Source organism: Necator americanus, chromosome II (assembly GCF_031761385.1).
Source record: "Necator americanus strain Aroian chromosome II, whole genome shotgun sequence".
NCBI lineage: Eukaryota > Metazoa > Nematoda > Chromadorea > Rhabditida > Ancylostomatidae > Necator > Necator americanus.
Window position 1 is genome coordinate 25,812,357 of NC_087372.1, and position 20,017 is coordinate 25,832,373.

General features: G+C 41.1%; 2 protein-coding genes across 6 annotated transcripts in view; one reads left to right on the forward strand and one right to left on the reverse strand.

Annotated features, from left to right (window-relative positions):
* Nucleotides 1-5,000, forward strand: part of RB195_019476 (uncharacterized protein) — a gene marked incomplete at both ends in the record, with an annotated part of 35,379 nt that extends 30,379 nt beyond the window's left edge. Inside the window, 9 exons of the mRNA XM_013441541.2 lie at nucleotides 468-563; nucleotides 926-1,022; nucleotides 1,081-1,157; nucleotides 1,261-1,368; nucleotides 3,534-3,637; nucleotides 3,729-3,833; nucleotides 4,237-4,316; nucleotides 4,377-4,475; nucleotides 4,928-5,000. Coding sequence (XP_013296995.2) covers nucleotides 468-563; nucleotides 926-1,022; nucleotides 1,081-1,157; nucleotides 1,261-1,368; nucleotides 3,534-3,637; nucleotides 3,729-3,833; nucleotides 4,237-4,316; nucleotides 4,377-4,475; nucleotides 4,928-5,000 — 839 coding nt within the window. The remainder of the gene's footprint in view (nucleotides 1-467; nucleotides 564-925; nucleotides 1,023-1,080; nucleotides 1,158-1,260; nucleotides 1,369-3,533; nucleotides 3,638-3,728; nucleotides 3,834-4,236; nucleotides 4,317-4,376; nucleotides 4,476-4,927) is intronic.
* A 3,866-nt stretch (nucleotides 5,001-8,866) lies between these two features.
* The window catches only part of RB195_019477 (uncharacterized protein), a gene marked incomplete at both ends in the record, with an annotated part of 72,996 nt that continues 61,845 nt past the window's right edge, over nucleotides 8,867-20,017 (reverse strand). For 3 of the 5 annotated variants that reach the window (XM_064187333.1, XM_064187335.1, XM_064187334.1), the window contains 13 exons: nucleotides 8,867-8,920; nucleotides 10,917-11,014; nucleotides 11,107-11,218; nucleotides 11,274-11,402; nucleotides 11,855-12,001; nucleotides 12,068-12,143; nucleotides 12,681-12,805; nucleotides 12,860-12,949; nucleotides 13,009-13,169; nucleotides 13,236-13,347; nucleotides 13,406-13,559; nucleotides 14,981-15,038; nucleotides 15,272-15,336. In XM_064187333.1, coding sequence (XP_064043212.1) covers nucleotides 8,867-8,920; nucleotides 10,917-11,014; nucleotides 11,107-11,218; nucleotides 11,274-11,402; nucleotides 11,855-12,001; nucleotides 12,068-12,143; nucleotides 12,681-12,805; nucleotides 12,860-12,949; nucleotides 13,009-13,169; nucleotides 13,236-13,347; nucleotides 13,406-13,559; nucleotides 14,981-15,038; nucleotides 15,272-15,336 — 1,381 coding nt within the window. Of the gene's footprint in view, nucleotides 8,921-10,916; nucleotides 11,015-11,106; nucleotides 11,219-11,273; nucleotides 11,403-11,854; nucleotides 12,002-12,067; nucleotides 12,144-12,680; nucleotides 12,806-12,859; nucleotides 12,950-13,008; nucleotides 13,170-13,235; nucleotides 13,348-13,405; nucleotides 13,560-14,980; nucleotides 15,039-15,271; nucleotides 15,337-15,704; nucleotides 15,872-20,017 lie in introns of those variants that run through there. The other 2 variants (XM_013441540.2, XM_064187332.1) reach the window with 2 other exon arrangements.

Consider the following 20,017-nt stretch of genomic DNA (forward strand, 5'->3'; position numbering starts at 1 on the left):
TGGAAATTTTATGTTCTTTCTTAACTTTTGAAAACTTGTTCCGAATCGTGGGGAACCTGATGGCAAGTGTAGCAGAATGGTAAGACGTCATGATTATGTCCATGCGCCCGACGGTTCTGTGCCTTCCGAAAACAAGCTCTTTGTCTTTTTTAACTGATAAATTCGCACTGATTTATCTTGAAGGAAGAGGATTTTAACTCGGTACAAATGTTCCAGAAACTCGTTATATAGTTCCTGTACGCATTCTTTAAAAAACATCAAAAACTTCTGCGCCTTTAACCTATATCTGAAATGAATAGAAGTATCCTCAAGGGAGCGATTAACACTGAGTTCTTTTCCTTCTTATACTTTACAGAGAATCTTCTTTTGTGCTGATGTTGCTTCTTGTTGACGTAGGAAAAAAAACAAGAAAATAGCTTTTAGATCCCACTCGGTCAAGGCGATTTGACTTACCTTTCATTTTGTAGGAATGACAGATTCTGTGATGGGAAGGAGCGCTTTCGAGGATTCGTACTATGAAGAGGACGGAATCAACGGGAATCAGCACATTAAGCCACGAAAATGTGAGTGCTCTTCTGCGTCCGATGAAGCGTAAATAGTCGTAGTTGGATGTGTTCAACGTGGTGGACGATGGCGATCGTGTGCTGTAGAGGTGGGGAACGGAGTGAGTGAAGCAGAGAGAACGGTGGACAAGCTACAGTCACACGGTTGAATTCGTCCGGCCGTGACTACACATAATTTTCGAAACGCCCACGTTGGGTTGATACTGTACTGCAGCGATACTTCTTAAATTACCGAGTATCGACGCTTCTTAAGATAATTCTTGATGGAAAGGTGATGCAGAGAAATGCGTGACGGAAATCGTGCTAATAATAGCAGATCAGATACTCGATCCAGGTTTCTGTAGATATTTTTGCCATTTTAGCATTCTTCTCACCGGATGACTCTAGTGGAGTGTCCTCGTGCACGACTTCTGACAGCCTCAATCCTACTCATCGGGCCCAATCAGCTTTTTTCCCGAGGTCAGACTACTTCAGTAATGGTTGTTGAAGGTGTCCGTTGAAAAAAGATAATTTCTAGGCATTCTGACGAAGTTCTGCTTGATATTGGAGATGCTATTCACGTGGATCGGACTTGTGAAGATCATTGGTGCTACGGTAAGCTTAAAATTGAAAACAGCTGCTTACCTGAATTTCTATTGAGTGTTCAGCAGGCGTCCTTATTATTTTCCTTTGTCTTTCAATGATTTGGTTTTTGTAGGAACGAACCTTAGGACGGGTATGTCGGGAATTTTTCCTTCTGCAATTGTTTGTGAAATCGATATAGTGGAAGAAATTTGTATGGGAGCTCTACCGTCTAATGCGAACAGTAAGTTATCGATAAGATGAAATAGGGGTTTTGCCAGCGGTGCATGAAGTCCAATGGGTTGTACCTTTGTGCCAATTTTTACCGTTGATTGTTATAAAAACAGCATTTTTAACGATCCATCAAGATCCATCCTGTGCCTGGGCCCAAATTTCTTCTTAGAATTTTTAGTTTGCGAATAAGAAATGATGTGGGTGGGTGATACATATATGTACCGTTCCTAGGTCCTCTTTATTTTCTTTTGCCGCAGAGGAATTAGTGAGATCTCATGAGGTTACGTCGAAGACGAAAGATAACTGATTTTTGACAGCCTACTGAGATCTTGTACCTCAGCTAAATTCCTACTCAGAAAATCCAGTATGCGTATAAAAATATAAGTGATAGATAGCTGAGAGAGGTTCCACGCTTTGCATAATAATATTACACAAGCGTACAAAATGCTGCATTGATTTTTTTTTATATTTCAGAAGGTACGCAGCGTATGAAACAACAAAGTATGAGTTTATACGAATGAAAAACGTTACGAAAACGAAAAACGTTTTGTTTGTTCAATTCCATGGCTTTAAAGAGTTGCTCCATCAAATAAACTACTCTAGTGTTCCTGACCTGTCTACTTTCTGGATTTGTGAAAAGTGCTTCACATTTTTGTTGTGATACTTGCAAGCTGTGTCCTGAACACTGTCAAGTCATGGAATGGAAGATGAATACGTGGAAAATACTCACAAGAGGTTTCTTCCCGGGATCTGTCTACTTTCTGCTGCATAATGCAGCTGTAATAACAAATGCAGTGGACAGAATAATTATTTCATGCTGAAGTATTCGGAAGTGCATTGTGAGTTTTGCCACCTCAAAAACGTTTTAAAACAGGAGTTGTGCATGAGATGCGAAATTCAAAATAAAGTTTTATTCGCCCATGGGCATATGAATTTCGAATCCGAAGATTTTGATTGTTCGGCCACTTTCGTGTCATTTGGTGTATTCGACTTTTTAGGGAATCCACAGTAGATTGAATGAGTGGCTTATTTGCGCGACGGAATAATCATCCGATTCGCTACCAATTGCAAGTGTTATATAATACTTAAAACAAAGGCTGATGGAACGTGTCGGTTAAAGTCATCACCCCACGAATCTGAGGTGGTGCGGATTTCAGGTGGAGTATTCTTATAAGGGATAGTAGTTTATGGAAAGGGAGTGATTCCGTCCATTTCTTCTTAATTGCCGCAAAAAACGGCCCGGACGATGCGGCGCCGCACAAATCTGGCGCGTTCCAGTCGAGTTCCCTGTAGAAACATAGTGCGCCAGAACGCCTGAAGCCGTATCTTCCATTCCGTTTTTTACAGCGATTAGGAAGAAATGGAGGGAATCAGCCTCCTCGCCATAATCTGCTATCCCGTATAATACTCCACCTGAAATCTGCACCACCTCAGATTCGTGGAGTGATGCCTTTAAGGGTCCGCTGTGGCTGCACAGTGGACGGTTCGAAACTGTCCTAGTGCCAACCAATCCTCTCCTCGTATCCCGATTGCCCGGTTCGATAAATTGGTGTCAAACTTATGTGTAAGTATAAAAACATTGATTTGATACACTGGATGGCCCCTGCAAGTGATTGTATGGGCCAACGCGCGTAAAACCTCAACGATTCCGCAGGATTGCTGTCAATTGCGTTGGCGCATCCCAAGCGGATTGAGCCAGAGGATTAATCCATTATACTGGAAAGAGAGGGTTGTGCCTATTAGCCTGTCACTACTAAACGCATCGCGATTTCTACCAACTTACAGGACCTCATCAGATCCGATCCTCATCAACGATCGCTTACTTTTCTGAGTGGGATGTGGGACCACAACATACTTTTGATCCCTCGCATACAAATACCCGTGGGTGGAATTCACTCTTGCTGCAGTGTTCTTGCGTCAGCTCCTTTTTTCTCCATATATTTTCATCTTTTTTGTTTAATAATGCATAAGTGAATGCATGAATAGGATTGTATGCCTAATTACGCATTGCCTCATGCGCCTACGTGCATATAACGTATCCATGGTTCGTATTTTTGTAAACAGGTTACGATAGTGGCGTATTCAGTGACATTTCAAGATCTTATATTGTCAGTAGGTGGTGTCAAAAAGGAAGAAGCTTAAAAAGACTGTAAGTTAATTTTCGAATATTTTCAGAGGTCACAGAGTCTGAGAGGGATACATTTTATCTGACGATGTTAGCGTCTATTGAAGTTGGTCACCATAAGGGGAACGACGTGCTCGTGCAAGCAATGAACAAGGTTCCGCGACTTCAGGATTTTATGACTTACTTTTCGCTAATTTGATTGGTTTGTTTGGCTGTTATTTTCAACACTGAGCACTGCGTTTCAGGTACTGTCTATGTACAAGAATCACGAAGAAATCATTGTTCCGCAGACAGTGTTAATGGAAGTCTCATTCCGAGGAATTCATGTGATCGATAAGCGGCGGAAGAATGTGAGTTGACATCTTGAAAGCTTTCGTGGGATTTTTTTTTGGCATTGGGCGTTTTCCAGTAGGGTTTCGAGCGTTTTCTATGATGTCAAGTTGTCCCTGAAAATCCAGGAATCAGAAGACTTAGGAGTTCACAGAGTTCTCAGTTTCTTCAAAAAAAAAAGCAACTTTTGCGTACATAGGAGTGATAGGATGAAAGCGAGTCAAATAGATCGATAGCTGAAGCACCCAAGTCCTCTGACTCCACACTGGTGTTTCGCGATTTCACTGCCATTCTTGAGTGGTATGCACGTCTCAAACACTGGCTACTAATGGAAGAAACCCGGAATCGAAAATCCCCGCAAGCGCTGCGTTTAAGCTCGCTTTCATTGAAACCGGATAGAAAAACAAAGAAATTTGATTTCAGTTTTTCCAATGCCCCACATTCGACTTCTTCTACAGTTTGCAGAACATCTCTTTCTGTGGAGCGCATCCTAAACAGCTTAAGTGCGTCGCTGTTTGGCTTGAGTTGGTCAACGACAGCTGAAGAGATGTTGTTTGTTTCAGATACTTTGGCTTCATCACAAAACATCCATTGTTGCCACGATTCGCATGTCATGTCTTCTTGTCCAGTCAATCCACGCAACCCATAGTGGAATCAATTGGGTGAGGTTTTTTCCAGAATCCTAATCTTAAGAAGGAGTTTTCTGTCCTGAACTCTCTCTGTGTGACTTGCAGTTCCAGCATATGCTGGCGAACTGTAATCAGTAACGTCAACTACGCCATTTCTGTCCTCTTTGAAAGCTATTTTTTCAAACATTTTTTTTTCACCTCTAAGAAAATTTAACTTTTCGACTCGTGAGCAGATGGATGACGAAACGCAGAAAATTTGTAGTGGTGTAGAAGTTGTTGAAGAGTATTGACTGAGAAGGTTGAGTTGCCCAGAGCCTAGAAAACTTAACGATTGGCACTGTTTTAACCGCTTTAAATTTCTAACTAAGAAGAAAATTTCTTGAAAAAATTCTCGCACACATTAGCGCAATAACATTCTACAGTTATTTATGAAAAGAAAACCATTCAAAGAGTTTCTGAGATCTCATCGACGTTTTCGTTTGCAGAAGGGCATTCAAGCGATCCTACGATGAGTACATGGCATTCGCACATCCTACCGAGGACATCTACTTGGAGTGAGAAGGTCGGTCGACCACTGCTCCTTAACCCCCACCCATGTTTCGCTTTCATACATTCCTTGAGTGACAGTGGTCACTGTGCTAGGGTCTTCTTTTTCTTCCTCGCTATACTATGGCGGTCTCACACATCCTGTTACGAGTACGAAAATTTATTAAGAGATGAATCGTGTTGTTTCATGCAATCTTTCTTATCACATTGATATCTCGCAGTTCTGTCATTGAGTAATTCAATAAAGAAATACTAGACTACTGTGTTTATTCTCTTTGATTTTTACAGGAAGGCTGAGTGCAATAAATCAAAGATGAGGGTAACCAAACAGAAATGTGAGCGACTCTCCTTGGTCACATGGTTCAACGCGGAGAGGCGCTGTCGCGAAATCAGCGATGAGAGTTCAAGTTTCATGCGGTGCCAATGAAGAGATTCTAGCGTGTCAGCTGAAGTGAATTGATTAAAGCAGTTAAGGGGAATAACCGAGGCACTCCAGTGAACCTCTAATACCGCACGTTGCTGTTTTACGAAAACAACGTGAAAAAGGGAGGGAGTCGCGTTTGATGCTGTGTCGTCTCGTGTTTGCACTGCAGTTCTTTAATTTAAATAATCTCCAAATTTTTAGTTCCTAAAATAATTTTTCCAACATTTGAAGTTTCCTGTACGAATAGAACTATTCACGGTTCCAAGAACGGGGTCTTCGTGATGGAAACAACGTCAGTTACATGAATTTGTCAGAAGCCCTAACTGTGCAAAGAAAACAAATTATATTCATATTAAAAAGACAGTAGAAAAAAACCAAAAAAAAATTTCCTCGTATTGATAATAAAACTATGGGATATGGTTACTGTTTCAGTTTTTTTTTTGTTTTTTTATTTTTGCTTTTTTTTGTTTTACTAGCTACCCACTTGATTTTCAACAAACTTCTTGAACGATCCTGTAAACTAAATCTAAGTTGATAGCCATGAAAACATCTCCGCGCTCATATTTCATCTCGTGATCAAAGACCTTAATGCAAACGAATAACATAAGTACAATGTATGGTGTCCAGAATTTTCTACGTTGAACTTTGATAGAATTCTGTGGCACAGCTGACTCGCTCGATTTTTTAGCGCTGGAATTTCAGCTAATAATTTCACGAAGGTCTGAAACGGGACTCCCACACGGCGTAAATCGGTTCCCAGTTCATCTGTCGACGGATTAGGAGTTGAAAAACATGTTGACACCTAGAATGTCAGTTAACACATCAACGACCTCGCGTAAAGAGTCATGTCGTAGTGGTGCGTCATAGTCGCGTAGTTTGTTCCAAATGTGAGGCAAACAGGAGACATCCAAAACATATCCGGATGAAAGGCAAGGGCATGCTCAAGAATCCAGAAATGAGAGCAAATTCATCAGCAAATTATTGCGCACACTTCTCGCAGCGCATCTCTGGATGGGATTTTGTTTTCGTTTGTCTGTTGAGTTTGGAAACCGAGCCCTCATATTTTTCTTTCTCCCACGAACTAAAATTCGAGGATGTTTTCTTCTTCTCAACAAGGACTGAGCATGTCATCACCGAAATAGCCTATGTTCAACAACCAGGTTGTAACGAGTGCTGAGAGTACAGCGCATCCTTCAACTGGAATTTCCATATCCGTTTTAACAGATTGATCCATCGAAAATCGCAGAAATCCTTGCGAAAAGAGGGAAAATGAATTTTTGAAAAGACAAAGGGAATTGAAAAAACAAAACTTAAGAGCACTTGAGAAGCTTCTATGCTCAGGATTTGTTTTCGTCACACGTCTGAGCCGGGAACTAGTGAAGTTTTGCGAATGCCCGTAACTCAGTTAGTTCCGCACTCCGTAGTTTTGCAATTAGCACACCATGCGGATATGTTTGTGTGTGACCATGGAACAAAGAGGAACTCCAAGGATCCGCATTCTTACGCCCGAATTAGACAAATTCATTGAATTATTGGTATCGCTGAAGGAACGAACATCAAAAAGACGAGTTCTGACGGATGCAGGTGCAGCGTGTTGCTAAAAGAAAACCTCTATGCTTGAGCAGTCAATGTTTCGACATCGCCCAACGCCGACCAAACCTTTGAAGAAGGTTGTTTGGGAGAAAAAAGGCAATGATTCCATACGTCACAAAGTCGCGTGTGCGTTTATAATCTTTTGCGATCGTGAACTGGTGTCGAAGGCGATGGCGCCTAGCTAAAGGGATTGAACAGCGCCAAGCAGTTTATCTCTTATATCTTATGTCATTTTCGTAAAGGATAAAGGGTGAAGTAAATGGCACTGATTAAGCCCTGCGAGAATGCGTCTACGCATTCCACTCCGATATAGAATTCTTTGAGGTTGTGGAAATTCGAGGTTTATGAGCGCGCGTACAGCCTTACAAACTAACGAGGGCGAGTAGATGAATCAAGTCAGTGTTCTCATCTTCCCAAACAAGTCAGGTATCAATTGGTCGACCCCGAAAGATCAAATGCTTGGTTGCCACTGGGGCGGTTTCGGAACAACGATCGATCGAGCAGCCATGCGGAACCTCCTACCGACTGTGCTACATACGCCCTGGCGTAGTTTTCATATCCTCGATTATTGGTTGAGCACCTTAATGACCTGCACTAGTTAGCATTTGCTTGACTGCATATGGAATACAGCAATAAACTGTTGCAAAAACCTACCACACTCATGTAAACTATATATAGTAGGGTCAGAACGACATGAAGCACAGTTCTGCTGCGTAAGTGGTTGCGTTCGAAGCGGCGCGGTGGAGGTGCCGGTCCGAATCGACGTGGAACCATACCGAACTGCAATGATAAATGGTGCCTCCTCGAACCTGACAGATACAGTCCGCCGCGCCGCATCGAGCGCAGCCGAAGTAAATTGCAATGGCATCGAGCTTCGTGCCATTTTAACCCTTCCATAAACGAACTAGTAATATGATGTGCTTACACTTGTGGATAATACTTCCGCATTAAATGTGAACGAAACTACTTCTAGATCTCGAGCACTTTCATCGATCAATAGTTCAACCTTGTATTCATTTCGATACATTCTTATACAACATAATAGTAAAACTTCATTAGATTTGTTTCAACTGTACGACAGATGATAAAGTTACATTGGTAAAGAAACAGAATTATGTATACCGTAATTGTCTGCACGATAGAAGCGATGCATTGAATTTCCCGTGAGAGCATAGTAGCTCAAAGACGAGGTCCGTTTAGAATAATTCACAAGAAAATTCCGCAAATTCACGTGCAATATAATCCTACAAAGTCAGGAAAATTGCGGAAAACTTACGCTTGATACACGCACTTTGCTCTGCGTTACATCCGCTAAATACAATTGTGATATTTATGAATGCTATTTCGGACCTTGTCTTTAGTGGTTATTTATAACGAACTCCAAAAGATGGGACGTCATCTGGACGGCAGAGGAAGGTCCTACGCTACATACATAGTAAGGGATCTCTGTGGAACAGGTGAGTACAAGGGATATGGACGTAGACGATCCGCTTAGCGTAATTCTCTGTACTGGGGAATTCATCTAACCGAAGGAATTGGTCGTTTGGCAAGAGATCGTGGACAAGTACGCAAAGAGGAAATGAATGAACAGAGCAAACCAAACAACACTCTAAGGGAATCGATAAGGCAAAAATGATAAGTTCAACACATACATCGATGATACGGGGAGAGACAATAAGAGTCAACAACGGAAAAAAGAGCTACCCAACTCTCTTCGTAGTATCTTTGAGATGATCCCAAACGCATTTGCGCGTGGATAACACAAATATGCGTGCCTTGGCACCGCTTCAGTGGCAGGGATCTAACACCGACGGCAGATGGGCGTTTTTACGAGGAATGCTGACGTTGACGCTACACACGGCTACAAGTACTCCTCTTCGTCATGCTCTTGAATAGTGCACATATCGAATTGCTCCTGAAAAACGTCCCCCGTATTGAATATATGTGGATATTTGGAAAATATGAAGATTAGTTGAATGGAAGCTTGTGTAAGGGAACGCAAAATGGTAACACTCAGGATACGTATAAGGTTCTGCTCTTGATGCTCTACCGCTTGTGAAAAATTCAGTTGTTTTTTTTTTCATTGTGTTTCCTTAATCTTTGAATGAATCACAAATAACGCATTTTTAACGAAAAATGCCAGAAATATGCTACAACAATCTGGAAATTTGAAACTTTGGAAGTGGCCTCAGAATAGAGGTGAAAGAAGTAGAGGCGATTTTTTCTCGAAAACATCTTCACAAATCTACTAAAACGTATGGATGTAGTTTTCTAAAATGTTCTTATGGCGCTAACAACACTAGTTGTCTTCAATCAAATTCTTTCTTCAAATTCAAATTTTCACTTAGCGCAAATCTTACGATGGAACTTTAAGCAGATTCTGCACAGGTGATAGCAACGTATTGTGTCGGAACGGCGCGTTACATTCCCAGCAGAGGCAAGCACTATACCTCGATAGCGATGGCATCAATAAGCTCCTTTTCCTTGCTTTACCGCGGTCGCACGCAGTTCTTTTTTCGTGGAACTGTGAAGTCTTTCTTTATTCGTATTGATGTGGATGATTGAGTATATTTTGTATTGCATTCACAGATAAATATCTTTTCGTTAGCATCGGCGCCATCGTTTTATCTACGGAAAGACAAAACGTTTCACAAAAAGCCGTCCAAAAGCGTTTCACTGCGAAGGTAAGTAGGACGGGGTCTCAAAAATTGTAACAGCTCAATTGTATAGATGTTTTCCAGGGCTTCAAGTTCAATTTTTTACTAAAGGGAAAAAATTTTGCTGCCAGATAAGAGAAAAGAGGTTCCTGTTCCCGTCCATTTTTCTCATCCCTCAAAAAGGTCCGCTGAAAGAGATCTTTTCCTTAAAAAATCCCTAACTTAGCCATTAAAAGATCCATCCTTTTTCATCTTTTCATCGAAATTGTCCTAGCAAAAGATTTTCAAGGATAGAGGCCGAGGTTTCAGCTAATCCTCAGCAATCGTGTTCAAGTATGTACATACCTTGTCAACATATAGAAAAAACAACACATTCCTGCTTCATTGTGTTTTTCTTTGCTTTTTCCAACTTTTAGTCACGCATAACATCGGATATCATTTACGCGTGTTTTTACTCCATATCTCTCACAATCTCATAGTAACTGCTGCTCAGGTGGCGCAAGTTTGGGAAGATTGAATGATTGAAGGCATCACCCCACGAATCTGTGGTGGTAAGGGTTTCAAGGTGGGTTATGCCTATACGGGGTCGTAGATTTTGGGGAAGAGGGTATTCCGTCCGTTTCTCCCTGTATCAGTGGAAACGGACGACCGTGGAATGCTAACCCCGCCCCGCTTGCGATTCGTCGAAAACCCATTCGGACGAATCGCAGGCGCGAGGCGTCGCAAGGCCCCGTATAGGCATAGTCCACCTGAAACCCGTACCACCCCAGATTCGTAGGGTGATGCCTTTAAATATACGAATTTCGTGTTCCTCTACCTCTTAAAAGGTAGAAGGAATATAAGTGTTACCTCTACAAATAAACGAGCACAGCATGTGGTGTTAGATGTGATAACGATTTGTTAGTAAAACTCTGTTAATGTGCGTGTGTGGTGTACTGCTCACCCATTTGTGGTGCAAAAGATCGGCGATGACCATAGGAATATAGTAGGACAAAAGGAGGAGTACGGGGAAGACGCGAGTGTTGGTGTGGGATGAGCAGTAGAAGTACGGTACGATGCACATAGAGGGAATCACTGAAATCACCGCACCGCTCTCTTTGTACTCCCCTGTCTCCTCCGAAAACAAAATACAGCAAGAAATAAGAAGAAAATAAACTCTATTCTAGCTGGAAAACACCTCTATTCTACATTGGCGACTACGTGAAAAGCGTAAACTATAATCAAAAAGAAGCTGAACACATGAAATAAACGTGCCTCAACTTCGGAGTCAAGTGAAGGACTGCACTTTTGATTGTCGGGACTTTCGCTGGTTGAACTTTCCTCCTCTATAACACCGTTCCCGAGGGTCGGAACTAAACACGAAAAATGAAACGCAAGATAACAAAACCGAACAGGTAGAATATTTCAGAGCTGTAGTAATTTATGACGTATTTGTTGGAAATACCTGCGTCGGCACTGGTGCTGTCAATCTCGTGCAGCCATTTCTGGTGGTTATGTTTGAGATTAATCATCATTTCGGGTTCCACCAAGCCCGGCAGAACGGGGAGGAGACCAGCCTGAACGCCTCTTCTAAGTTTCTCGCTTAAGCATTCTATTGTAGCAAAATGCTACCTCATTCATGGCGACAGCTAATGGACTGACAACGTGTGCGATAAATGAATCCTGTAGTTTGGCCACTTGAGGATCATTACGATCCATGTAAGGGGTAATGGGCATACTTCGCCTTCGTTCTTCGTCACCCTAATCAATACTGATTGCTACAGGAACTATTGAAGATAGTGATGAAAATAACAAACTAATTGCACAAATTTCTATTTCTAGAGAATCCCAAAAAGAACAGAAACGATATCTTGGTGTTTTTCGAACACAGAGATCAGCAGCTGAGATGATAACTTGACAAAAACAGCATGGTACTTCTTCAAAGTCTTCAAAAAACCATTACTGTCAGCAAATTCTTTTCAACATATTTCGGACCAGGTCCTTTTTTCACACCGAACTCAAGTTGTCGTAACCTCTTTATTATCACCTGTGGAATGCCCCATCCAAATGTGTACTTGAAATTTCTATATTCAATATACATTACTATATTTTCACACTACACCTTGCTATGTACATTTTGGTTCATTACTACTATTTCCTTATATCATATTTCACCTTGCTTTGTTTGTTTTGTTTTAGGATTTGTTACCAACCTGTTCGTAAAACTCCTGACAGATGCGATCTGTCCACTGTCTGTGCAAACCGTATGGCTTTGTTGGACTGTTAATGTCAGCCATTTTAATTATCATTTTAGCCATTAGAAGTCGATCGGACTCATTTTGGAGCTCCATTTCACTGCTCTGCAATGAATTTCCACAGGAAATATTCCCCTTTATTCAGAAATTAAACTTTTTCAAAAGAGTTACCTTTTCATTGAAAGTCATGATAATCTCAAAATGTTGCTTGAGATCAGTAGCAAGGATGTATTCGAGAACGAGGTATCTGAACAGGTGATGTTGACAATGGATGCGCCGAGATAAAATCAAAAAGAAAGAGAAGAGATTGTGATGATGTAAATAAAAAAGTTTAGCTTAGTTTTCACAGACATTTCAGGAGTAAGCGATGATTTCAATTTCCTCGTGCAGTCACCAGTAGGGTAGAGAAATTCAATAAATTTGCGAGGGACTGCAATGTTATCTGGCAAGTAAATTTATGGTAAACATAAATTTATGTGTATTAATTTAATTTGGATTTATAGATAAACTTATGTATTCTTTCTCGTTCTTTTTCCTTATAGGACCTACAATTATGGTGAGTTTTTCCTTATGAAATTTTTGAAGAGTTCCTATTGTCACCAGTGGATAAATACAAATCTTTCAGATTGTCGATTGTCTTCAAGACAATCAAATAAAAACGATGAATGCACCATAAGCGCATGCTCACTTGAGATTTCAATAATTAGGTGAGACATTCAAACATGTAGATTCCAAAAAAAAATATTCGCCAAAAAAAGGAAATATTCGTGTGACATTTGTTTACCGAAATCGCTTAGTTTCTGCTGGATCCAGAGTTTCAATGAAGTTGTTTTCCGACAGTTGCAACAATCGCCAACTTTCGGCTGCATGGTGGTTTTCCAGAACAGATCGGTCATTGTACAAGATCGCCTGTAAGCAAGTCTCATAGATTAGGAAGAGAATTGGAACAGAAAACCTTTGCACCTTTTTGTCTTCGGCAGCAACCAGAAATGCATTTGTTCGGCCTGGATGGTCGTAATCATGCATAGCTGCTGCAGTGTAGAGAGCCATTAACTAAAAACGGGTCCACGTTCGCAGCTAAGTCTTGAACGACCAAAAAAGAATCGTCTGACCTCGAGGGTGCTCATACTAGATGAAATAGGTGCAGCCGAAGTGAGAGGCGGAGGAAGAAGAGAATCAGGTGAGGTGGTGGGTCCTATCAGAGGCCGTACAGGATGACAAGTGAGGTAGTAACAGCCGTGTAGAACATCGGCTGCGTGAACTTGGTTATGATCTGAAAAAGTTAGGAACTGAAAAGTTTCCAGACTCATGAATAAGGTACATATACAGTTACACTCACAAGGAATATCCCAATATCCTCGTTCAAGAGCGTGAAAGAAATTGAAAAATTTTATAGGTGACAGCTTGAATATCCGAAACAAATCTGCCTGCTTGAATACTGTATAGGTGAGCTGAAATATTGGCGAAATGTTTGTACGGATCCCATGAGAAGACGAAGATACCACCCACTCGACTGAGTACAGTATCTCGGTATTTGTCGGCGATGTCAAAGATCGGGAACGACCAATCAGCGACCATCGACATTCCTCGGTCGTTGTCGAGTTCCTTGGTGTCGTATTTTCGTCCATCGACTGTTGTGATCACAGTGTCGCATAAGGTGCCGCTGTAATAAGAAGGAATGAACAACAATGGACAAGTAAGACAGTTTTCGTATAAAACATAACATTTCACATCACATCTTTTCTAGCTATTTATTTTCTAACACTTAGAAATGACATCAATTCAGAATCTTATTCATTCAAAAAAAAATCGCAAAGGCTTTAATACAATTAAAAATAGCTAGGACACACTGATTAATAATAGAAGAGTAATTATCTCTACCGCTAAAAAACACTATTCTACGAAAAGTGTTTGTGCGGTCATATGTGTGCACAAAAAGGTGTGGATACGCCGAGGTGGATGCAATGCATTAACAATGAAAATAAAATTGGTTTCTCTTCTACGTGATAATTGTCTAGGAGGTACACAATTAGTGGGTATTGACGAGATCCTCGTCTCTGACTCGTATTCAGTTGGGTTTTCAACCTTCGAAGATCAACTGAGCTACTACTAGGTGCCCTTGAAACAACGCTTCCATTCCTATCAATCCGCCTCCATTCTCCCCTCCAACTTTCCTGTTTCTTGAAATAATACACACCTATGTGTACATTTCCACTATCATTAACACATATGGAGGGAAGCTTTCATAATTTTCAATGTAAAATGTCCACGTTCACTTTCGTCCCAGAGCGGAGATGGTGAGAAAGAAAAAAGGATTTTCTCCAGTAATTTTGTACTATACTTCCTTGTATCTCTCTCTCTTCTTCTATATTTCGCTGGTGATTGCAGAAACACGGATAAAGCTGCAGCAAAGATTGCACTCGGATGCATAGTGAGTAATTTTGCTAGGATGTGCCGTCTTAACGTGCTCTATAAATCTTCAGATGTGGATGCAAAGATTACATGTAAGCGAATGGTATTTTGAACCATTCGCTTTTTAGGAATTCTTCATAAATAGGGACTAGTACCACCGTATATTTTCACATTCATAGAAGTCTCACAGGCGCTCTCGTGGGACCATCATCATACGAAAACCTATTTGTCTTGGCATGCCAACACTTCACGGCTCCAAGACTGACTGCTAGCAGCTTCCTTATATCGCGTGTAGGAAACCAAAAAAAGAATTTAACGAATGGGAACGGATCAAAGTGTGAAGTTTCATCAATGAGCTGAACGTTTGTTCGGAATGATTATATATTTATACATTTTTCTGGAGTAAATTTTTGACCACAGTTGAGAGGCATTTTCGAACTTCACTTCATTTTAAGACTCTTAGGCTTCTCGTCGCATCATATTCGGAACAATATGATTGAATGAAGAAACGAATAATTTTAGGTGTACACATCAACAAACACAATTAAAATAGAAAAATCGATTATGTACATCGGTAGATCCAAATGTTTCTTATTCGGATAAATAGGATTGCAAGGGTGATTAGAAACAGTTTTACAATTCGAATATCTCTCTACGAAACTGAATACATACCTTTCCTTTCTGACTGCATATTTCTTTATGCTCGGGCTTTCATTTCCGGATGAGGTACCTAAAACGACAACTCTAAGAGCACATCCGGAACAAAGATGTTTTTGGAAAATTCACCAAAGATAAAAAGTAGGAATAATGATCTTTTTTCAAGTTAATGCCGTTATATTTTAGTTTATATTCCTATTTCTTCCTTTCAAGTCCTACATGAGGAAGATTGTTTTGGCTTAACAATTTCCCCGAAAGATGAAACTTAAGTTGAAAGAAAAAGAGTCTTGTAAAAAATTCACGAACCTGGTGAACTCTGGGCATGTGAGGAATGGCCGTCGGCGGTTGGTGATGAGTCTGGCTTCCAATAGCTGCAAAAAAGAGTGCTTGTAAGCAAATTTGAATTTTCAAACTGATTGTTTCTATCATTTAGGTGCACACAAAAACAGTGCTCACATGTCGCCGCAACACACAGGATTTTTCCAGCGATACGATGAAAATCATGTGCGGGAGCGACGCACTTGTGTTGCACTTCCATGTTTGTTCTTTTTATGCCGTAAAATTGGGCCCACAGTGTATACGAGTGGCAACAAATGAAGGTGATTTCATAAAACCAACTTGCATATTTTTATTTTTCACTTCTTATTTTTCATTCTCCAACAGAGTCCCTTAAGGATGTAGCTATTTCCTTTTCCAAGAATTTCAAGAATCTTCTCACGTCAGTTCCAAGTCTAAGTACCTTGCGAATGCCTCAATAGCGTTTGGGATACGAGTGAGATCGCGATGAGCAGCATGGATCCTTCGTCGGACAAGCACACCGAATGGTTGGATTTCGGTTGCACCGCCCTTGTCCATAAGATTACTGTTGCAGCTCACATCATGTATCCAACCCTTCAACCGAACCATCCATTCAAAGATGCAAGTAATTTCGTACATAATTATAATCCACATGTCACGAGAATTCATTTCGTAATGGCGGATAATGAGATTGTTGGGGAAAAAACGTAGAAGGAAATAGAATTAATCGCAAGAGTAGCAAACGGAAAACTTGACGTCAAAAGGAGCAGAAAGAGTGAAATCGATAAGTCGAGGCGAGTTGACTAGAGCTACGAGGTGGTGATGGTCATTGGTCGCCTGTTGGCAGCTCTGAGGAAGGGCCGAACTGAACAGCATCGGCGAGTTCCCCCTATTCGATTATACATACTCACACATCCACCCACATCACACTCTTCCCTTACCCTTGGACTCCAATTAACCTTCGGGACCATTACCCATTTTCACCAGGATACACCACGGTAATCCATCATCTCGAAGCGGTACTTTGTGTGTAACAGAAGAGTGACGAGTCCTTTCGATAGTTCTGTCGTATGACATTAGGGAATTAGAAGAATAAACACACTAACGTTACTAGAGATCGTGTGGGCAGCAAAGGATCTGAGCAGGAGTCGCGCTATACGATTGCCACACAAAAAGTTGGACTAAGAAAGAAGGAAGGAAGGACAAAAAACTTCAATTGTTCTATAGGTACACTACAATCTCGCTGAAACTCTTTTCCACAATAAAAAACGAATAATGGGAGAGTTGTTATGCTGCGTGTTAGCCGGTTGGTCCGCTAAAGAACTGAGAAAACAACGGCTTTGGTGGGGTTATAATTGTAGGCGCGTTCTGGACCATACCCGCAGGTACACGAGAACTTTCACCTTGAAGTTATCTTTGTATGTGGATACTTCAGAACGGAATAAAGATGACAATTTATTATCAAATAGCTCGTCTAGATAATAATAAATGTTGAGCGTTTATATATTAAAAGAGTTGAGTACGTAGCGTCAAGACGTAAAAGTGAAAACAAGCAAAGAAAAAGAAAACTAAAGCCGGATCAGTACAAAAACGTGAACGATCAACAGAAAATCCCGAAAAATTGGGACCGAAGAGATCTTAGAAGGCTTTTCGAATAAAATCCCGTGTATGGAAGCAGTTATGATATACTTCGACCAGTTTCTTCAACGAAATGGCGCCAGATGATAACATTTATTTCAATGCCAAATTTCAATAACAAGATATCGACACCAATTTAGAGAACGCCATTACTATCAATGGTCATTTTATAGATTAAAAAAATAAGAAGACTTATACTAAACAGAAAATCTTGCGAATCCCGTATAATTTTGACCTGTATAATTTCGTGTTTGAATCGCGACTTCTCTAACGATGCAATATTTATTACTGGTTTGTACAAAAAAAGGATTATGGAACGAAAATTTAAAAAATTCTTTGTCAATCACTTATTGTCTTCGAAGAGTACTGCACACTTACAAAAAAGTGTTCATAAAGCTTCAGCTAGCGTATGGGAGTTCTTCAGTTGTCGAAGTACAAACGTACTATGTTCCTCTGTATTTGAAAAACACTAAAAGATTGTTAAGCGTGGCTGAGCACCGCCAACGTGCAAACAATGGCGGTATCTCCTAGCTTCGTATAACGAAATCCCGAGATTTCCAGCAATACTTCATCACCGTCTCATACTGCTAGCAACTCAGTTCGGGAACCAGTCACCAGCTGAAGCTGTCGTACTACTATCGATGTACGAGATATGAATATGTGACACCAGGAGATGGAAGGTAAAAGTGCTGAGGTTGTCAGAGGAGGCGGAGTCTAATCGAATGAGTGCGAGTGTGCGGCCTCGTTGTTTCAGAGACGGTTCGACCTTCGTGCCGCGGATTACAGCACCAAAGCGCTTGCACTTCACCGGATTAGCATGACAGTTACGACATTTTCATTGCACTTCAAACCAAATTATAGACATATCGAATTGGCTGACGCAAGCATGTAATGGTGAAGCTCAAGGCAGACTTCGAACGTGCCCCGATGTAAAGCGAAGATGAGTGCATGAAAAGCCCGTAACGAAATGAGCAATCTCTCTGAAATTCGCAACAGGACGAGTCCACCGAGGATTTACTTCAAAAATCAGGCATTCGCAAGCAAAGTGATGAAGTGAGGGGAGAGTCTGGGAGGCGTGGCGATGAATAGAGGTACCTCGATGAAACCTGATAAGGGAGTTGTGAGACTGGTCAAATAACTGTCTGAAGGAATGAAAACAAAAATAGGGAACGGACACCAAGGATCGTAAACAACTTGGTCACTGGCATATATCACACCCATCATATTCCGCAGCAATCAGACTGCTATTAATGTATTTGTTTGTAGTACAGGACTAATGATTAAAGCAACCACGGATGTAATTTTGAAGTTCTTCAATCCCTGGAGGATTTTTACCAGAGGTGAATTTGATCTGTAGAAAACAATTTTAAATTCTTAAAAAGATGAGAGACTAGCACCTGAGAGTAACCAACATCGAGAATTTTTCCGAACTATTTTATTTTCAAAGCCTATCATTGGTTTGTGAGCTTCCTACCACTTAAAGGCATCACCCCACGAATGTGGAGTGGTATGGATTTCCGATGGCTAATGACTATGACTATGTTTAAATGACTATACGTGGTTCGTGGATTGCAGAAGCGGGTTTCGATAACGCTCATTTCTTCCTAACCCCCGCTAAAAAAAAGGCCCGGAAGAGGCGAGGCGCTCACGCGCTCCAATAGAACTTCGAGCGTTTCGGGACGTTGTTTTCAATTACGAATTCTTTGGAGCGCGCCAGCCTTGTGCGCACGCCGCATCATCCGGGCCCTTTCTTACGGAACTTAGGAAGAAATGAGCTTTATCCCATACGCTTCTGCAATGTACGACCTCGTATAGTCATTAGTCGTCGGGGATCCATACCACCCCAGATTCGTGGGATGCCTTTGAACGACCCAGGAGGTTGGTATCCATAGTTGCAACAGGTAAACATATTTCTTGTAGCATTGGCTTGCCACCAAGCAAGGTTCGCAGTGTACTTCGCAGAGCTGTAAGATTGGTGCAAAAATAATGTCTCTTTTTTAATATCCACTACGAAACGCTATTACTCACCTCAATACCAACTTTATCAATCGAAATAAGACAGTTCACTCATCTTTGCCAATGAGAAACAAGTTTGCTTTCTCTCGCTACATAAAATTCCGAGCTTTTGCAGTTCACTAACTTCCAGAAGTCGTCCTCGGTATCGCTTTGGTTTTGGAAGATCTTACCGCTTAGGCAGCTGTGCAGATGTTTGAAAAAATGATAGTCGGTTGGCGAAAGGTCTAGCGAATATGGGGGGCGAAGCAGAGCCTCGTAGCCTTGCCCGTTCAACTTCACTAGCGAAGTTAGTTAAATAATTGTCTTTAAACAAAGGTCGCTCAATCCGCAACCCTCTTCCTTCCCCCTCCTTCTTTGCAGTATCATCGGGTGCTAACTAGTACCGCTCGCGGCCATAAAATAAAATATTAAATTGAAAAGAAAAACGCTCAGAGATAATTGTTAATTAACAAACAATATGAACGTAGCCGTCGATTCTTGTTTGGATTACCATTCTCGTTGCCAAGCCCTAGCACTCGGTGTATACTTATCAACTGGCAGATACGCGATCTACCTTCCTGGGGTACTGTGGGAACCATGCTATCCTTCCCGCCTACTATAGTAAATGAACGGACAGATGACCAAATAAACGATGAAGTAGCATCTTGAATGCGCTTTTAACGGTATCCCTATTTGCAGAAAACGTTAATTTCCAAAAATGAAATAAAAACTAGAGCTTATTCCTTTATAAGCTCAGTTTGTGAGGAACACAATTTGGTCGTGATCCTCGTTGATTCCCGATTCTCTGTGCAAACGTTGCTATGCGAAGCAGGACAAAAAGAACCATTTAGACCGGATTTTTCGACGCTAAATGATTCTTTTCCCTATTCGCGAGAAAAAAGACCCTACTTTTTTACGAAGCTCCTGCAGCTTAACGAGATCGCTCCCAAATATTTCCCCCCTGAGTTTATGATCTTATAACATGGTTCAAAAGAGAATAAAAGGCTCGATAGCGGTTAGGCACGTAACTTTGCATGAACACCACGCACGAGCTCCTTTCTTCTCACAGCCAAAACCCTCCACTGTTATGAATGGAAAAGAATCCTAGTGCTGTAGGGGCAC